The 17,216-nt window shown below is 47.8% G+C and overlaps 1 protein-coding gene across 1 annotated transcript; it reads right to left on the bottom strand.

Moving 5' to 3' along the window:
* Positions 1 to 6,308: 6,308 nt before the first annotated feature.
* On the bottom strand, positions 6,309 to 13,705 carry REELD1 (reeler domain containing 1). The gene is made up of 6 exons (XM_030948342.1): positions 13,486 to 13,705; positions 12,469 to 12,691; positions 10,721 to 10,872; positions 9,667 to 9,949; positions 8,949 to 9,006; positions 6,309 to 6,963 (listed from the first exon to the last, which is right to left on the bottom strand). The coding sequence occupies exons 1-6, from the start codon at positions 13,703 to 13,705 to the stop codon at positions 6,352 to 6,354; spliced, it is 1,548 nt and encodes a 515-aa protein (XP_030804202.1). The 3' UTR covers positions 6,309 to 6,351.
* Between the last annotated feature and the right edge of the window lie 3,511 nt (positions 13,706 to 17,216).

The raw sequence follows: 17,216 nt of genomic DNA, 5'->3' as shown, positions 1-17,216 counted from the left end.
TTGCCTTTGTTTGTGGTTAACTATGCTTTCAGTCCAGTTTGGTCTCCTGGGCAAGGCAAGGATTTTCTTGCCCATGACCTGCAAAATGAGGCTGCCTCAGAGCACTTAGGCACAAAGGGAGTCACTCTGAAGGGCTGGAACTGTGTCTGGCCAGACAGAAGAGTGCTCAGAGCCACCACAGGATGAAGAAGACTGGCACATCAAGGCTAGGAAGAGGACAGGAGGAGACAATGCCACGTGCAGACACCTTGGGGAGGGACACTTTGAGGCACACAAGCTGGTGACTCGGGCCTGGCAAAAGCCTGAGCTAATGGAGCAGACCTGGGAAGCTCCTGAGCATGACAAGCAAAATTTCTGACCATCACAAAGTCAGGGAGAAGCTGAAAGGAGCCACAGTGCCCTAAGGAAGAGCAAGATTTCAGAGGTAGCAAAGGGACATTGATGTGGGAGGTGGCCACACTTCAGAGATGTGTGAAGGAAAAGTTGGGGTCATTCCAGGGAGGAGAACCTGGTAGGAGCAGAAGGACCCAGGAAACTGCATCTGTATTGCCATCGAAGGCCAAGGTGAGCTAGTTAACAGCACCTGCAACACCAAGTCTGTACACAGGTGGGACACATCTTGGATTCAGGGGGAAAATATAGGGAGGAGAGAAGGTCAGAGAAAGAGAGGAGTCAAGAAGATGAGGGGGAAGTGTAAGCATGGCAGAAGGGAGAATGAAGCAGCCAGTCTCACAGACACAAGCTGCATCCTTGTGCCACAACTGCCCTCGTCAGGACAGGGAGCCTCCCAGAGGGTGTTGCTGTGGCTGACATGGCCAGCCTGAACTGTGCCACATGCGTGTTTCCCGTGCTTTGCACAGGAAGGATGACACTGCCTGGGTATCTCTGGCACATGTGACTGGTGCTGCACTGCTCGCCGGCCATGGCTGTAACCAGGCTGGATACGTGCATGCTGTCTGCAGGAGCCATGTGCTCTAGGGGGTGTTTTTCGGGAAGGAGCTTCTGGCAAGCAGCTGCAGAGAGTAGGGTGGCAGTGAACCCCCCAAAGGGACCATGATGCCACACAGGGTGTTTTCCTGCAAGCTGTTAACAGGAAGTTCTGGGAGTCCCTGCAAACAGAGGGGCTAAAATAAAGCTGGAGAGGGACTTTTTTTACAAGGGCAAGTAGTAATAGGACAAGGAGGAATGGCTTTAAAGTGAAGGTAAGTTTAGAATAGATATTAGGAAGAAATTCTTCTCAAACACAGGAACTCCGTGGCTTCAAAGCCACAGTCAAAGCAAATGTTACAACCATCTCCTCCTCAGAGATGGAAAAAGCCTGTCACAGTCATTACCCTGACACGAGCACCTACCAGCAGCTTCCAACTGCTCATTCAAATGCCAAGTGACAGGCAGATGTTTCCAGGAAGAAATACAGCCCTCTCAGAGCCTTGGGTTGCATCACCCCCCAGGACAGCATTGCCTCAGCCTCCTCTGGCCGGGGCTGTGACCTGCTGCAGTCACTTGAGCTCAGCCGGGCTCAGCTCTGACCATGGGGCCCAGACAGACCACGTGGCACTGCTGGAACTGGAGAGAGGTTTGCTTTTTCTTGTCACAAACTTCTTTGTTAGCAGGAAGCTGTCAGGGGTAGGGGACATAAGACAACTTACACCCTGCCTATTGTTTTCCCAGCAGCGTTTGTATAGTGGGTTTCTAGAAGAAAAAATCCCCACAAACTGCAGTTGGGAATTTAAAATAGCACTTGGGACAACTGTGTATGCTCTTTAGTGGCTTGATAACTAAGATAGAGTATAAACCATTTAAGTTGAAATGCCACTGTTAAACGCAGGGAAGCATCACAAACCCTCCCCCGCCCGAGCTCTCCCCGCCGCGCCGGGACCGACCCGGGCAGCGCGGCCGCCATCGCCGCGACAACGCTGCCCCCTGGCGGCGGCCGGCGGGAGCGCGGGGCGGCCCCGGGGAATGCCCGGGGATGGATCCCGCGGGCCCGCACGGATCCGCCCGGGAATGCGGGGAATGCGCGATTCCTGCCCCGAGCCGCACGGGCAGACACCGCTGCAGGCAGCCGCTGCCTCTGACACGTCGCGTCGGGGCTGCCTTAGACACTGGCAATTACTGGTGACACCTCACTTCGACTGGGTTAAATATTTTCCCACTCCGGGCCGTGTGTTTGTACAGGAAGGATCAGCGAGTCACGTCTGCTGCCGTTCCCTCTGCTCCAGCTGCCCGATGTCCTTGGTACCTGGCCGTCAGTTCTTAATGTACATCAACATGCGCTGATATACAGCCAGGCTGATCTTTGACTCACCTTTGGAACAGCAACACATTTTCTCAACAACAAATTATACTTTGACATTAGAAGGTGGCAATCTGTAATGGATATTGCAATCTGAAGATTGAAAGAGACTATCTGTGATCTTTGTCCTCAGCCGAGCAGGCTGGAGTCTCTCTTCCCTCCTACACATTATTTGATTGTGGGACATAACCTTGGGATGTACTAATAATCATTAGTCAGAGCTGATGTATCCGTTACGGGCCTGCCCTGCTCGGGGAGGGAGACATTCTCTAGAACAGTAGTAAATCAGCAAAACATGCACTTAAATATACAGTAAAATGTGGTTTGAGACACGGTCCTTCATACATCATGTAGCAAAATGTTTTATTGAGAGAGTCACACACACACTAATGAGGAAAGAGGGCTGCCAAGACAAGACCTGTGGAGGGGAAGCAGTTCCGTGGCAGGAAGGGGCTGGGAGATCTCTGAGCAGCTCCTGGTCCAGGGGAAGTTGTGACTCCCCAAGTCCTTCTCTGCTCTCTCCTTGCCTTGGACAAGCTGGCAGGAGAGAGAAGGGAAGGCAAAGGAAGGAAGGGAGGCCTGTGGAGCTGTCCAGACACAGTGAGCCTTAGGGGCCTGGCAGGGGCAGTGAAAGGGTCCAGATTGCCAGGAGGAGGGAGAGGTCTGTTCTGCTGCTCACCGGCTTTGCAGGTCAAACTGCTACTTTGTCATTTGGTTTTGCTGCTAAGCAGCTGTCTTTTTGGAGCTGAATGTTGCAGAAATTGTTACAGCTTCTCCGTTATTTTTAAAGGCATTTGTCATTATTATTTAAATCTGAGTGAATAAATAACACAGGTATCTGCTGAATGTTTTACTCTCTGGGTTCCTGACCTTGCTGCGTTGCCTTCCTTAGTTTTGTGGTCCTGACTATTTGCAGAAATTGTGCCAAAAGGGCTGGCCAAGATCTCTGAAAGGCCTGGGGCTGCATCCCACACTGATCTGGGAGAGTCTGAGCTGGCACATCCCTGCTGACTGTGATTGCTGGGCCCACAGGGCCCTGGGGCTTCTCCTGTGAGTCTCGTCACCCTTTTTGGAGCTGGCCAAATCGGTGCATGTCTGGCTTTGTTTGCTTACTAGTGACAACTCAACCAATGCTGAAATGTCTGTGATGTCCAAGCTTTGGATCAGCTGTCTTGCTTAGTGCAACCTCTCCACATTACATTTTGTTATTTCTATTTTTTTTTTCTTGAGTAAGAATAGCTCAAGCATTGCAATAGCCATTTTGACTGCCAAAACTATGTTTGATGCCTGTTTGGCTGGTGGGGAGACAGGCTCAGGATAGGTGTGCATTAGCTGCTTTCAGTACTTCTGACCCAAACCCATGTCACTTCACTGAGGGATGCCAGCCTGGCACGGCCCACAGGTGACTGCAGGCTGAGCTGCTGAGGAACTGAAATCCCAGTTCCAGCAGAACGTCTGGGACCAGCCCAGTCGTGCACCTAGAGAGGGAAATAAAGCAAGCCTTTCACTTGTCTCTTCAGTAAATATTTGAATGGTTTGTGCCTTTGTTTTCCTAATTTTGACATTTTTTTTCTCAGAAATCTGTTACAAGCGTGAGCACAGACTAATTTCCATATAAGGCAAATCAGTAAGAATGGGGATGTTTGAATGGTGTGCCTTTTAATAAATTAACCAGTGCTTGTGTTTTTAACAGCATTAAGAAGAGATAAGACCTCCATTCCACCTGTCATGGCAACTACAACAAACAGATCATTCAGAAGTCAAGAAAAAGACACAGGCACTTTAGGTCTCAGCCAAGAGAGCTGCAAAGTAGCAAAACTCATTACTAATTCAGAGGAGCTGTATCCCTCAGAGCTCACCATTACTGGTCTTACTACTAATAATACTGGAGCACATCAATTTAGCAGAAGGCAGATTTTGGCAGAAGGCAGAATGGTGTTGAAGTGCCACTCTCCCAATCAAACACCTCCATGAGGCCTTCCCTTGCTCTAGTCAGCCTAGAAAGAAGCAGTGCTGGGTTGTGGGGAAAGAGCTGAGGAGAGGAAGGTTCTGGTTTTATAGTCAGAGCAGTCTGGTAACATTAATCCTAGAGAAACAGTGAAAGAGGCCACAGGTATTTGTAATTTATTCATAAACAGCTATGCCATCATAAGAAACTTTTCAAAATAATATGTGATAGTTCTTTAAATATTTAAGAATTTGTTGACCTATTTTCTCAGTTAATTAGGATTTTTTTTGGCTGCATTAACAATGACTTGAATGCAGTCTGGTTTAGTCACTACACAGTTTAGCTGCACTGGGTTACAGAAACATGATTTCTTTCTAAGGCACATGACACAGGAGAGGAATGCCATTGTAAGTGTCTAGATGTGTGCTTAAAAACCTGGAGACTTACTAGTAGGTAGGGCATAAACTCAATTAGTGAATATAAAACCATTCACCTGGCATGCTTCTGAGTCCTAAACCAAACTTTGTCTTTTCAATTACAGCACTACCCCTGTTTTCTCTGCAGCAAAGTGCTATGGTGCAGTTGCCCTTCTCTTCAAAGTACCCTGGTTAAGAGCATCAAGCTCATCTCTGCAAGCTGCATTTGTGAGTACACTTCTTTTCTTACTCATTTCTTTTGCCCAGGCCTAGAGGTGAAGGTGATAAAACCTTGTCCATGTGTGCAGCACAAATCACAGTGCAGCAGTATGGTCAGAAACCAGCTCTTTCTGAATGCTAATGGAAGGCACTGTTAGCAAAAGCTGCACTCTGTGCATCATGCTGGAGCTGGAGCAGAACTCATGTCCCATCTGCCTCCTCTGAAATCAGTGGTGAGGCAAGGGAGGACGTGAGAGCAGGGCTTTGACAGACTATGCAGCATGGAGATGGGAAATAGTTGGAGATAGCCACAGGGCCCTCCTGACAGAGGGGATGTTGTCACCAGGAAGGCTGGGTGAACCCTCAGAGTCCTGTCAGTATCTGCTTGGTTCAGGGGGATTGCCATGGGCTGTGAATTAGGCTGCAGCACCAAAATGTAAGTTTGTCCCCCACTACATGGCTTGGGAATGATCAGCTCTGAGCTGATCCACTCTAGAAAAGGATACCAGAGGGGTCAATTCCTGCTCTCTGAAAGGTTCTAAAATGTACATCTCAAGAGGGTCAATATCAGGTCAATTTCTGGCTCTTTTAAAGCTGCAGTAAAATAAAACTTTACCCTTGCTGTTTTCACCTCTCCTTCTTGGGAAGTGTCCAGAATCATGCTGTTTTCCAAGAGTTGCTTTAGAGGTCTTCTGTGGAAAACCACAGGGTCAGAGAGAAGTTTGCACAAACTCAGAACACAAGGATGCTGTTAACTTCCCATGCAGTCTTTGCAGGGCATCTCCAAAGTGACCTGGGAAGGGTACTTCTCAGTCTGTGTTTCTGCACAGTGTCACTGAGCTGACTCAAAGTAAAAGACTAAATAAATGTTGGCTGTCAGGCTTCAACAAGCTTCTTCATCAGGTGCAAATGGACAGGAAAGATTTTCTTCCATTTGCACCTGATGAGGAGGCATGTTTCTCCCCCAAAAGCTGATGTCTGCCATCCTGTGTTTCACTCCATGGATCAATTCAGCATTCTTGGGATCAATGTCCTCCACTAATGAGTTATTGCTTTTTATTTTCAAATTGCAACTTGAAATCTTGTGGCAAATATTTGTCATCCGAGGGATACCAAGTTCACAGAGTCAAACCTGTAAGCTCTTAAATGAGAATGGTTGGGTTTGTAGTTCCTAGAAAGAAATACAACACTAGAAACTTTTTTTCTGAGATTAAACAGCAGTCAATACCACAGTGCAGAGAAAGAATTTCTATTTTTGGCTACACCCTTAAGGCAACAGAAGAAGTGTGTGTCACTGCCACAGTGACAGCTAATGAGCAGATATACAATATTAATTGCAGTAAGTGTAACACACTGAGCAATCTTTCAGCTTCAATTTTCCCAGCAGCTGTAGTTTAGATACTTTTGCCTAACACCTCTGTCTGAACTGGCTGCTTTGGGTTTGTTTGCCTGCATGGCAGCACACAGAGGGACTAAATCATCACGGTCCTCCTGGTGCTGCTCGAGGGGCTGACCCAGTTGCACTGGGCTGGCACCAGCACGAGGCTGTTGTCCCGGGTCCTTCGGAAGCGCATCACCGCCCCGTGTTCCGTGATGGTGATGACGTCGGGGTCGGGCTCGCTGAAGGACACCTCGGCCCGCTTGTGGCACTGCTGGGCACACACACAGCGCACGGCAGCTGCCAGCGCCAGGCCCAGCGCGGCCGTGCAGAGCAGGAGGATGCCAAGCTGGGCTGCAAGGAGTCGGCTTCCTCTGCCAGGGCCTTCCCCTATCCCGGGAACAGCAGATTCAGGAGCTGGTCTGGTCACCCATGGCAGGGTATTCCCAGCTGCCTCCTGCTCATCCTTGTTCTCCTCAGCCCTGGTGCCTGCCCCATCTGGTTGTGGTGCCAACTCTCTTCCTGCCATTTGCCTTGAGGCTGAGGACAAATTGCCAGCAGTGGACAAATTGCCAACAGTGCTGGCATCACCAGGCCAGGCTGTGGTTGCAGCAAGGCTGCCCTGGTGAGTGCGTACGTGCAGGGCAGAGGGAGACGCTGTCACATGTAGGGAGGCTTTCAAGATGGTCCCACTCTCAGTGCTGCCCTTTGAAAGCAAAAACATGCCAAAACGTGCAGTGAGGGAAGAGAAAAGTGGCTGATTAAGTTCTCACTACCTACCTCATGGAACACTTCAACTCTGTTTCTGATGCCCTTGTGTCCCTCCGGCTTTAGATTAACTCTTCTCTATTCCCTGTTTACTCAGTAGCTTTTAGAAAATGAAGCAGATGCAACCCTCCATACCAGAGTTACCATGGGAGGAACAAGGCACCCAAGTTGGTCCCAGGGGCAAAGGCAGTGTGGGTTGGAGGGGCAAAGGGGAAGAGGAAGGTCACTGCTTTGTCTAACTAAATATCTGCAGTTCCTGTGGTGGTGGTGGTATTTTTCACAGGCATCATTATCACAAAAGAATATCACTTAATAAACAATTCCCACCTTGAGTGGCACCAGTGAAAGAGCAGGTGTGATTTTCCCAGCCAAGCTGCCTGTGTAGGCTCACATGGACCCAATGGGATTCAGTAGTCCCCTTCTGAGGCTATGAAGTGGATGGACATGGCATACTTGGGATGGCCTTTGCCATCAGCAGTTTTGGGGCATTCACATACAACCTATAAACTCTCCCTAAAGCCTGTCTTGCTTTCTCAGTTTACACAGCCAGTCTTATGCCCCTCTGTGTTGCTTAACCACCCATTTTAGTGGGAATGTTTGTTCCTGCCTGAGCCTGGGCACTGTCTGGTTCCATGCACCTTATTTTAACTGTCACAAAATGCCAGCTGCTCCATGCCAGTTCTGCAGCTCAGGCTTTGCTGCAGGTATCATCCAAGACTAACTGGGAAACAAGCATGCAATTTAGGAGGCCCCCAATGAATTTTTCCATTCCCACTATGCACCTGAGCCCCCATCCAAAACCTGCAAAATGTACTGGAGTTTTTAATTTGGCTCCACTGAGATTTGGATCTGGCCCTCAAAAGCTGGCACCTCTCCAGCCTGTCCAGCCCAGCAGGCTTTTTCACACATCCATTAATTACACCAGAGAAACTCTCACCCTCTACCATCATTAGTGATTTCTAAAGCTTCCTGACAAGACAGTGTGACAGGGGCACAAAGCTGAGGTAGGAGCCCTGGCAAGCTGTGAAGCAAAGTAGAGGTGGGTCAGAGCATCCCTTGTGGAAGGGATGGTTTCTGAAGGTGCTAGTAAAATACAGTAGTAAATAGAAAACTTCCAGTGGCTGGACTGCAAACTATAAAGTAGCAGGCTGGCTAAGTTAGGACTGCATGTGTAGGGATCACTTGCCCTTAAAATGCAAACACCATACTGTAAGGATTTGCAGCAGGACTTGGACTTTGGGATAGAAAATGGAACTGCCTCTTAAGTCCTTGCCCTGTCTCAACTCATTTCTCCTCTCTTTTCATCCTCCTCCCAATTCTTGCCTAATTTATCAGTGTTTTTGTTTCATTATGCTCTTCTGATCTTGCTTTGTGCAATAACTCGTCCTTCCCTTTGGTTTCCATCTACTGCCAGTTCTCCACTTCTCTCCATGGCTATGCCAGGTGCTCATGGTACATATCTCTCCTTGTTCTCTGTCCTCTGCTCCTTCCTAAATATTTCTGGCTCGTTCTGTGCTATACGTCCCCTCTCTCTTTTATTTTCTGTGAGATTATTTCTCTTTCTCTTTTAGCATTTTGGAAACCAGGTCTATTCTTTCTTCTCCTTGTATTTTTCTTCTCTCCATCACCTGCATAGTTGACTTACCCTGTTAATTCTGTGTCCTGTATGTCTAAGCACACACATTTCCAGCAACCTGTAGTCACATCTACATAAGGGAAAGCAATTGTTTTTACAGTGGGCCTCTTAAAAACCCAGCCAGAGGGCTCAAAAGGAAAAAAAAAACAACCCAAACTAGAAAGAGACATAAACCTCAATTTCCAGTTAAGGAAAAAAAATCTAAAACTTTCAACAGTCTCAGTGTAGTTTTAGCCACTTATGACACCTACATGGGCTGCTAGGGTGTCCCCAGCCCTGGTGCTTACCTTCCCGTTGCCTGTACACATCAAACACAAGTGTAGGGTGGCAGCACTGGCAATGCTTCTGAAATATGGACAGAGGAAAGGCAGGGTTAGCAAGTGACACCTGTGGCTCACACCACCAAGAAGTGCTGCTCCTTAGAGCAGTTTTGGATGCATGCAGTTAATGTGGATCATACAACCTGCATTCTGAATTATGCCTGATCATTGATTCCTATCCCCATCATTTTCACCCACAATATGAAATGTTGCGTGAAAGCCCATGCAGCCCAAACCTTCTAAAATTTCTGAGCAGACATCCTCCAGCCCAAATTTCATAATTGCTTTGCTTCCTTTTTTTTTCCTTTCCCTGCAGATGGAGAAATAGATCTGCTAAGCTCACTGTTTCACTGAATAGTTGCATGCACTTTCAGAAAAATGTTACAGCAGTTGATAGGTTTTATCACATCCGTCCACCGCCTGACCTGCCCCCCACTGTGCTGGGAAACACAGCGTTGGGTTCTTGGGAGTTTGGGATTTTCTCCCTGTTACTGTCGGTCATGTGCAATATCCAAAGGATTATTTCTCAAAATCCCAGCAAACAAACACCCTCTCACCTCCCCCAGACACCTTCCTACATGCAGGCACCTTCCTACATTTCCCTTGTTCATCTGCAGGGAAGCTATTACTATTTTCCTTCCCCGCAAGGACTGGAGAAACAGCTTTTCCCACCACCTAGATTTACCCATTGAAGGTGCTGTAGCTGGAGGCATTGTCCTGGGAGAGGGAACCTTGCAAGGCATCCACCATTCCAACATCTTGGGTGGGAAGGGACGGCTCCAGCCCCCGGCCTCCAGACCGGATACTCCTGCCGGGCACAGCCCGCAAAGTCCGGGCCGGCTTTGGCTCAGCAGCAGGATGAGTCTCCAACCCCACACCAAAACCTGGCTCTGGTGCTGGTGCTGCCACCATGCCAGTGGGACTGGCAGGCAGCAGGGAGCCAGTGGCAGCTGCAGGAGAGATGGGACCTTGGCCAGCAGGGAGACAAAACAAAAATCAGGGAGAGAGAAGCAGAAGTCTGTTGTCTTTGGTTTGTTTATTTCAAATCCCACTCGATGCCAAGGTTTGCCAGGAAGGTTTGTAACAGTGACTCTTTTATTTTCATGTCACTTGTTTTGAAGAGGGAACCCACATGGAAATTAAAGCAGCAAAGCTTGCTGCCTATGTACTGGTCAAGTAAAACAATAATTAGTGGGCCAATTTTTTTTTTACAGTCAAGTAAAAAAATAATTAAAACTCAGCCTTGGTGCCATGCCAAAAATGCTGAGAAATACATCTGATTTAGGTATAAGTAAATTCTTGGAGCATCTTACTGACCAGAGGCTGCATAAATACAACTAAATATATACCTGGAGGGCAATAATCACATTTAGAGACAAATATGTTCCTCTGTTTAGGCAACATTGCTAATTGCACTTCCTTCTCTTCAAGAACTGAGATTTTTGGTAAAGTATTTTAAGATTTGCTTTGAAATCATAAGATGTAGCAACCCTATTTAACTTTCTGGTGCCCTCCTTGAAACTGGCTCCTCAAATACTGACCCACACCTCAAATACTGACCCCCACCTTCGCTTCAAGGAGCTCACCATGGCCATCACTGATCTCCTTGACAGACACAGGAGTTAAATGGATCCCTCCAGCTTGTTTGGGCCACTTGTGTTGGACACTTGGCCAGACTAAGCTGTAAAACTATTCTGCAGGGGGTGTTGGTAAGAAACAAGAAGGTTTGCTCACCATACCTGTGGGGTGAGGGTCAGCTGGTCCCTGCAGGGGTGTGGGGGCTACAGCGTTGGGCTTCTTGTCAGCAAGAGTGTTGTTTTGCCCTCCCTGAGCCACAACAGCAGATTCAATCTTTGCCCAGTAAACAAAGTATGACTGGACTATGGAGATGCTGTTAAAACATAATCAGGCAAGAATTTACTGGCTCTATAGCATTAATAAAACATCTGACTGTTTAGCTAATCACAAAGACTGCTTTAATCTGAGGAGAGAACCAATGCAAATGTATTTTAAAGGATTAGCCTGTCGTATGTTTTCTATTACAAATAAAAGGTACCAGGTCCCATAAGAAAGATTTGGGGTGAAGAATCACCACTCAATAAATAATTAAGTTCAGCCAAAAAATGTGTGGGAACTTAAAAAAAATTTAAAAGCTGTATTACATTCATCATGTTGATAGAAGTACATTTGTAAAACTTGGACTAGCACTGCTTACAATCTTCTGTAGGCAAGGAAACAACAGCGGTATTTATTAATTAAAACAAGCCAATGTAACTTGTACAAACAGTAGAATAGGTAAGGGGTAGAAAAAGTCTCTCTTCTCAGCCCTCTGATATTTGAGCCTGCCTAATCCTCTGCTTTTTGTCAGGTGCCAAAACTGTGTTGGCCAACCTTTAACTGCACCCCAAGAGCCTTATTTAAGCTGGAGATTTTGGGAGAATTTCAGCTCAGATTGCTCAGCTGCTTCTGAGAATTATCTAAGGGGAAACCAACCTGGGTTTTCCTGTGCCAGATGACACTTAGAAGGCATTTTCAAGCCTAAAAAGGCTTTTCCTGATGCTGTGACAGGATAAAAAGGAAGAGTCTATCACATATCAGCTCAGAGTGTAAAAGGCCAGACTTGAAAGAAATATCAGAGTGGGTGTCTAGGACTAGGTCTTGTTGGGATTTGTTTGGGTTTATTTGGGGTTTTTTTTGTGAATTTAATAGTATTTCTTTAAACTGTAATAGTATTTTCTGATATAAAGCAATGGCTAAAATTTGGATATTCCAAGCAGCAATATTTCTGTTTCAATGAATTTTTCTTGAATCACGATGAGATGCTCAAGCCACAACACAGGGCACTTAGGTTTTGGGAAGCAGCCAAGGATCGGGCCAAGCAGTTTCTAAGTGACTTTGTAAAGTTGAAATATAACAATTTAATATCTTTTGAAATGAAAAGCCGCTGTGTTTCCTGTAAGGCAGTCACTTAGAAGATGTTTTCATTCTAAATCAGAACCAAGCTCCTTGGACAGTTTGGGACTTTGGTGCAAAACAGAGATGTCAAGTTTTGACACAGTGCTTGCTCTCTTTCTATTGTGAGTAATTCTGTTTACATTTAACTTTTTTTAAAACTACCTTTTTTTTGGTCTTTTTTTTTTTAAGTGATATACAAGATTATCCTGTAGCCAGGAAGTCCTATGGGCTGTATTATTTACAAAGACAGGCAACATGGTCACAGTTCTCTCTTTATGCCTTAGCATTTCTGTTTCCTAAAATGCTTAAGCTGTCATTTTCCAGTGTATCTATTCTGAGAAAACAGTGACCATGTAAATAAAAGGCAGCACTATGCAGCAGATATTAATGGTGAATTATGTACCAGCTGGGATACTGTAGCAGCATTTGGTAAGTATTTAGCTATATTTGGTTCAGGATACATAAACCACTGTGCTGGACAGCCTGTAACTGAGAAGACACAAATTCTGATTAGGAACCAGGATGTCCTTACAAAAACTTGATGTCTCCAATGGGTTGGTCTGGTGCTTTCCATACGAAGGACAGGTTTCTCTTCAGTGACTTGTCTGAGTGTGTGACAGTGTCACCATCTTCAAAACAAGTCAGCAGCTTGGAACCAGGAGGCAGGAAGATGAACGTGCCAGCAATTTCGTTGCTGGACACTTTGCGAGCTTGCAGCATAAAGCCCATGTAATCCCGGGTGCTTCTTACTGTCACTTTTGGAAGACAAAACACAGGACACAAAGGGATTTGTCTTGCTTTTATGGAATGAATTGCCTGCAATGGAGTTACCAGAAAAAACCTTGGGCAACACTGCTGAAAACACCTTACTGTCTTTGTCCTCACAGTCTGTCTTGGACATGCTAGATACAGAAGGCCAGACTTTTACCTTTGGTTTTGCAATGTGTAATTGCACACAGGATTTGCCTGAGACTTCCCCCCCATCCCTCCTTGATGATAAGCTGTTAACCCCATTGGACCAGGCAGCGTGCAGCCATTTTTATGGAAGGAGGTTTGGACACCGCTCTGTATGTGAGCAAAACTCATGTTCTGCTCTCAAAGGGGTTTTGTTTTGTGCAGGGATGAACGGGCAAGTGGCCAAGCTGGGGAATGGTGCCTCAGCTCCGTGTGCATCTGCCTGAGGAGCAGCAATGCCAGGGATAGGGGAATGCTGCCAACCATGCCCAAGAGTCAGGTGAGTCACCCAGACCCCTTCGAGTGCTGCAGAGGGGCTGGGAAGGTGACTTCACGCACTGGAGGTGCCTCTCATGGGCCATTGCATGTAATGAGGTCTGTCTGGTGTGGTTGGGACACAGTTGAGATAAATGAATCCCACCCAAAGCACCCGTGCTGCAAACAGAATTCCTCTGTAAATATGTCCTTGTGACAAGAGAGGTGTCGCTCACTCAGAGCAGTTATCCCTCTGCCCAGACCTCGCAGAGATTAATTCCATCACTGAGATAAGTTACCATGCATTTTTCAGATGCAGGAATGAGAAGCTATTCCTTACCTGGCACCTTGTCTCCCGGGAAGAAGAAGGACATGTTGGTGTGGACAGTGACGTAGTTGCTGTTGGAGCTGTGCAGCTGCACCCTCAGGTGTCTGGGCATCATGTCGCTGCAGGCGGAAAGGCTGGCGCCCTGCGAGAAGGCGGCCACGCAGGAGACCAAGCACAGGGTCGTGCAGGCCCAGCCAACAATGGCAGTGTAGGCTCTCCCACCATCCTCCATCCTACAGCAGGAAACAACCTGGAGTTCACTTCAAAGCAGTGGCTTCCCAAATGGTGCCATTGATTTATCTGATCTCCAGAGCCGCCCTCCCCGCTGTCTTTAAACAAAAGGGAAGAAGTGATCTCTGTGGCACCTGGAGCCACTTTGGGAATCCATAGCATTTACATTCTGAAGTGAACTGTTCAGGCTGGGAGAGGGAAGAGCCCCCCACAAGAGGATGGATTTCTTGCGAAGCTGCCCATGGAGGGTGTGGCCAGAAAAGATTTGCTCCAAAAAGTCTTGTGGGTTTTAGGAGGAGGAGCAGGCTCTGTACAGCCACACTCAGCACCCTCCACCACTCCCAGCCCAAATGTACAGCCTGATCAATAGGGTCCAATCTGCCCTTTGGACCTGCAGAACTGCTGCAGGCCCCGTCACATATGGGGCTGGTGCCCAGGGCAGAGCCTGTCCCTGCCTGCCATCACAGAGGTTCATCCCTGCGGTGACAGCACAAAACACATTTCCAGACTGAACAGAGTATTGTGCCATTCTGCTTTTTCAAAATGCACTTTTCAAAGTGAAGATGAAGGATAAGTGTGTGGCATTTATTGTAATGGATATCACAAAGCAAGTACTTCTGATTTTAATGTAGCACTTTCTACCATCTTCTTTTCAACATGCCTACCTTAGATGTCATTACACTTAGTCAATGAGTAAATGTAAACAAATCAGAGGCAACAGAGGCTGAGGAGGTCTAGCTTGTACCTCCCTCTCAAGCACCGCTGAAACTTGCCAGCCGACTAACAAAGCACCACTGCAAGCGGAACAATTCATGCCCAGCCTAAAGCAGCAAGCAGATGGAGGCAGTTTAACCTTCCACAGGCAAGCATCCTGCCCCTCCAACCAGTTGTGTGCCAGAAGATGCTCGTGAGAATCACAGAAGCCTTTGCTAACTCTCCCTGCCCTGCTGGAGCAGCAAAAGGATGTCTCCTCTGCATGGAGCCAGCCTCCCTTCTGGGCACCGCTAAACAGTCCTTGCTGGATAAGATTTCTCGCAGGAGCTCACGGAAGTAGCCCCGAGCAGCGGCTCTTTCCCTTGGGGTGTTGCCCGGCTGTGCTGTTTCCCCTCCCGCCCTGCCGTGCCCATCCCCGCGGGGCAGCAGCGCTGCTCCCCGGGGCCGCCCGGGCTCAGGCTGCCGCTGCCGCCGGCGCTTACCCTGGGACACGATCGCTGCCGGGCTCGCTGCCACCACTGCCCTGCCAGCCTGCCCAAGACCATCCTTTCAGGGACCTTCCTCGCCTGCTCCTCTAATGGGAAGCGCAGCAGCTGTTACTGCTAATACCCACGGCAGCTCTCTGCCAGTGCCCAAATCCTGCTTTAATCATATCAGGTTTTCTCTTCACATCCTACCCCTTTTTTTCTTTTTGCTTTCTTTTTTTTCCTCCTTTTTTCTTTTTTTTTTTTTTTTTTTTGTGTGTGTGTGTGTGTGTGTGTGTGTCAAATGTCCAAGTTTCTTCAATGAAAACAAAGGCAACTAGCAGGGAAGGGAGGGGGAGACCCACAGCAAATCATGGGGTTTGTGTAGGACACCCTGAAACTCCTTTGCAGAGGTGCAGGATGATGAGGCTTTTTTTCCCTGTTACCCTCTCCACACACACATCCTCTCTTCCATGCTGAAGCAAAGCAAAGCCAAGCCACATCAGCCCCCTCCATGTGCCCCCAGCAGTGTGCCCTGTCTCTCATACTTACATGGGATTAATTTTGGCAGTGAAAGCAGAATTTTGCTACAAAGGCTGGGAAGGTTCATCCCATGTGCCAGCCTTGCCAGAAGGAGCCATCAACACCCCACAAATGCCCTGAAGCTGGCACAGGGGACCAAATGTGTGCTAAGTGTGACTGTGCCCCAGCACACGAGCTGTATTCATGTCCAGGCTGTCAGCCCTGCTTCCTTGCCTGGGCTTTGCTGCAGCTGTGCTGGCAGTCGGTGGCAGAGCTGATCCTGTCCCTTGTCACTGCAGACTGCTCTGGTGATCAGGGCTCTCTGATGACCTGGCTCCCATCACCAGGCTCACCCTGCCTGGGGCAACCCCCAAAACCTGGGGGCAAGTTTGCAGATGCTTCACTTATTAACACTGTCCCCATCCCTGCCCTGCTCTGCAGCCTGTCTGGAAGAGACACAAAATGCCAGACTGGCACTGAGGTTCTGCTGCTGACAGCCCAGCTCTCAGCAGTTAAACTGGTTGGAAAGTATGGAAACTGGTGGTACTGGGCTCTCATCAGCCTGCTCTCCTCTGCATTTGAAAGACACCTTAAAATCACTGAATTTCAAAATATAATGTAAGTCTTGTAGTTTTCTTTCCTTTAGTCAGGGGAAGCAGAGCATAGTTCAGGGAGAGGGAGGACAAGTTTGCATTCCTGATTCTGTTCCAGCTTGTAATTGCCCATCCTTCATACACAAAAGAGAATCCCTTTATGCTGTATTGATGACTAATCCTTTCCTGAAACCAGCTAGTCTCTTATGGTTTTGTCTTCCTAACTTATTCCTAAAATCAGTGAGGGCCATTTCTCCACTGACTCCCACCTGGAAAAGAGGGAAAAGCAGCCAAGTGCAGACCCTGAAACAGCAGTGCTTGGTGTTCCCTGGAGCACAATGCAGAGCTGTGGGGAGAAGAGGCTCAAACAGACCCAGCCCACGTGTAACAGCAGAGGATGTAGGGCAGGACTGAATTGTCCATGCCCACTTCCAAGGCTGCAGCAGCCTCTGGCAGGGCAGGGCATGCTGCTGTTCACAAGTTCAGCAGCAGCAGTCAGATGGCACTGCCTGGACAGTGTTAATTGCTGAGCTGATCTGAAATACAGCCTTACACAGCATTTATCCTCACTGCCTGCTCTCAAACACAGGAACTCCGTGGCTTCAAAGCCACAGTCAAAGCAAATGTCACAACCATCTCCTCCTCAGAGATGGAAAAAGCCTGTCACAGTCATTACCCTGACACGAGCACCTACCAGCAGCTTCCAACTGCTCATTCAAATGCCAAGTGACAGGCAGATGTTTCCAGGAAGAAATACAGCCCTCTCAGAGCCTTGGGTTGCATCACCCCCCAGGACAGCATTGCCTCAGCCTCCTCTGGCCGGGGCTGTGACCTGCTGCAGTCACTTGAGCTCAGCTGGGCTCAGCTCTGACCATGGGGCCCAGACAGACCACGTGGCACTGCTGGAACTGGAGAGAGGTTTGCTTTTTCTTGTCACAAACTTCTTTGTAAGCAGGAAGCTGTCAGGAGAAGGGGACATAAGACAACTTACACCCTGCCTATTGTTTTCCCAGCAGCGCTTGTGTAGTGGATTTCTAGAAGAAAAAAAAACCCCCATAGACTGCAGTTGGGAATTTGAAATAACACTAGGACAACTGTGCATACTCTGTAAAGATTTGATAATTAAGATAGAGTATAAACCATATAACTTGAAATGTCACTGATAAGTGCCCAGAAGGATTATAAACCCCATAACATTGCAGGTTCTCTGGTGCAGAAA

This window comes from Camarhynchus parvulus, chromosome 4 (genome assembly GCF_901933205.1).
Source record: "Camarhynchus parvulus chromosome 4, STF_HiC, whole genome shotgun sequence".
Taxonomy (NCBI): Eukaryota; Metazoa; Chordata; class Aves; order Passeriformes; family Thraupidae; genus Camarhynchus; species Camarhynchus parvulus.
This window is presented reverse-complemented; position numbering and strand designations above follow the sequence as displayed.

Coding starts and splice junctions, on each gene's coding strand:
- REELD1 (XM_030948342.1), bottom strand. CDS start 13,705: ATGGAGGATGGTGGGAGAGCCTACACTGCCATTGTTGGCTGGGCCTGC. Junction 12,692..13,485: donor CCCGGGAGACAAGGTGCCAG/GTAAGGAATAGC, acceptor GTCTTCCAAAAG/TGACAGTAAGAAGCACCCGG. Junction 9,007..9,666: donor AGCTACAGCACCTTCAATGG/GTAAATCTAGGT, acceptor TCCATATTTCAG/AAGCATTGCCAGTGCTGCCA.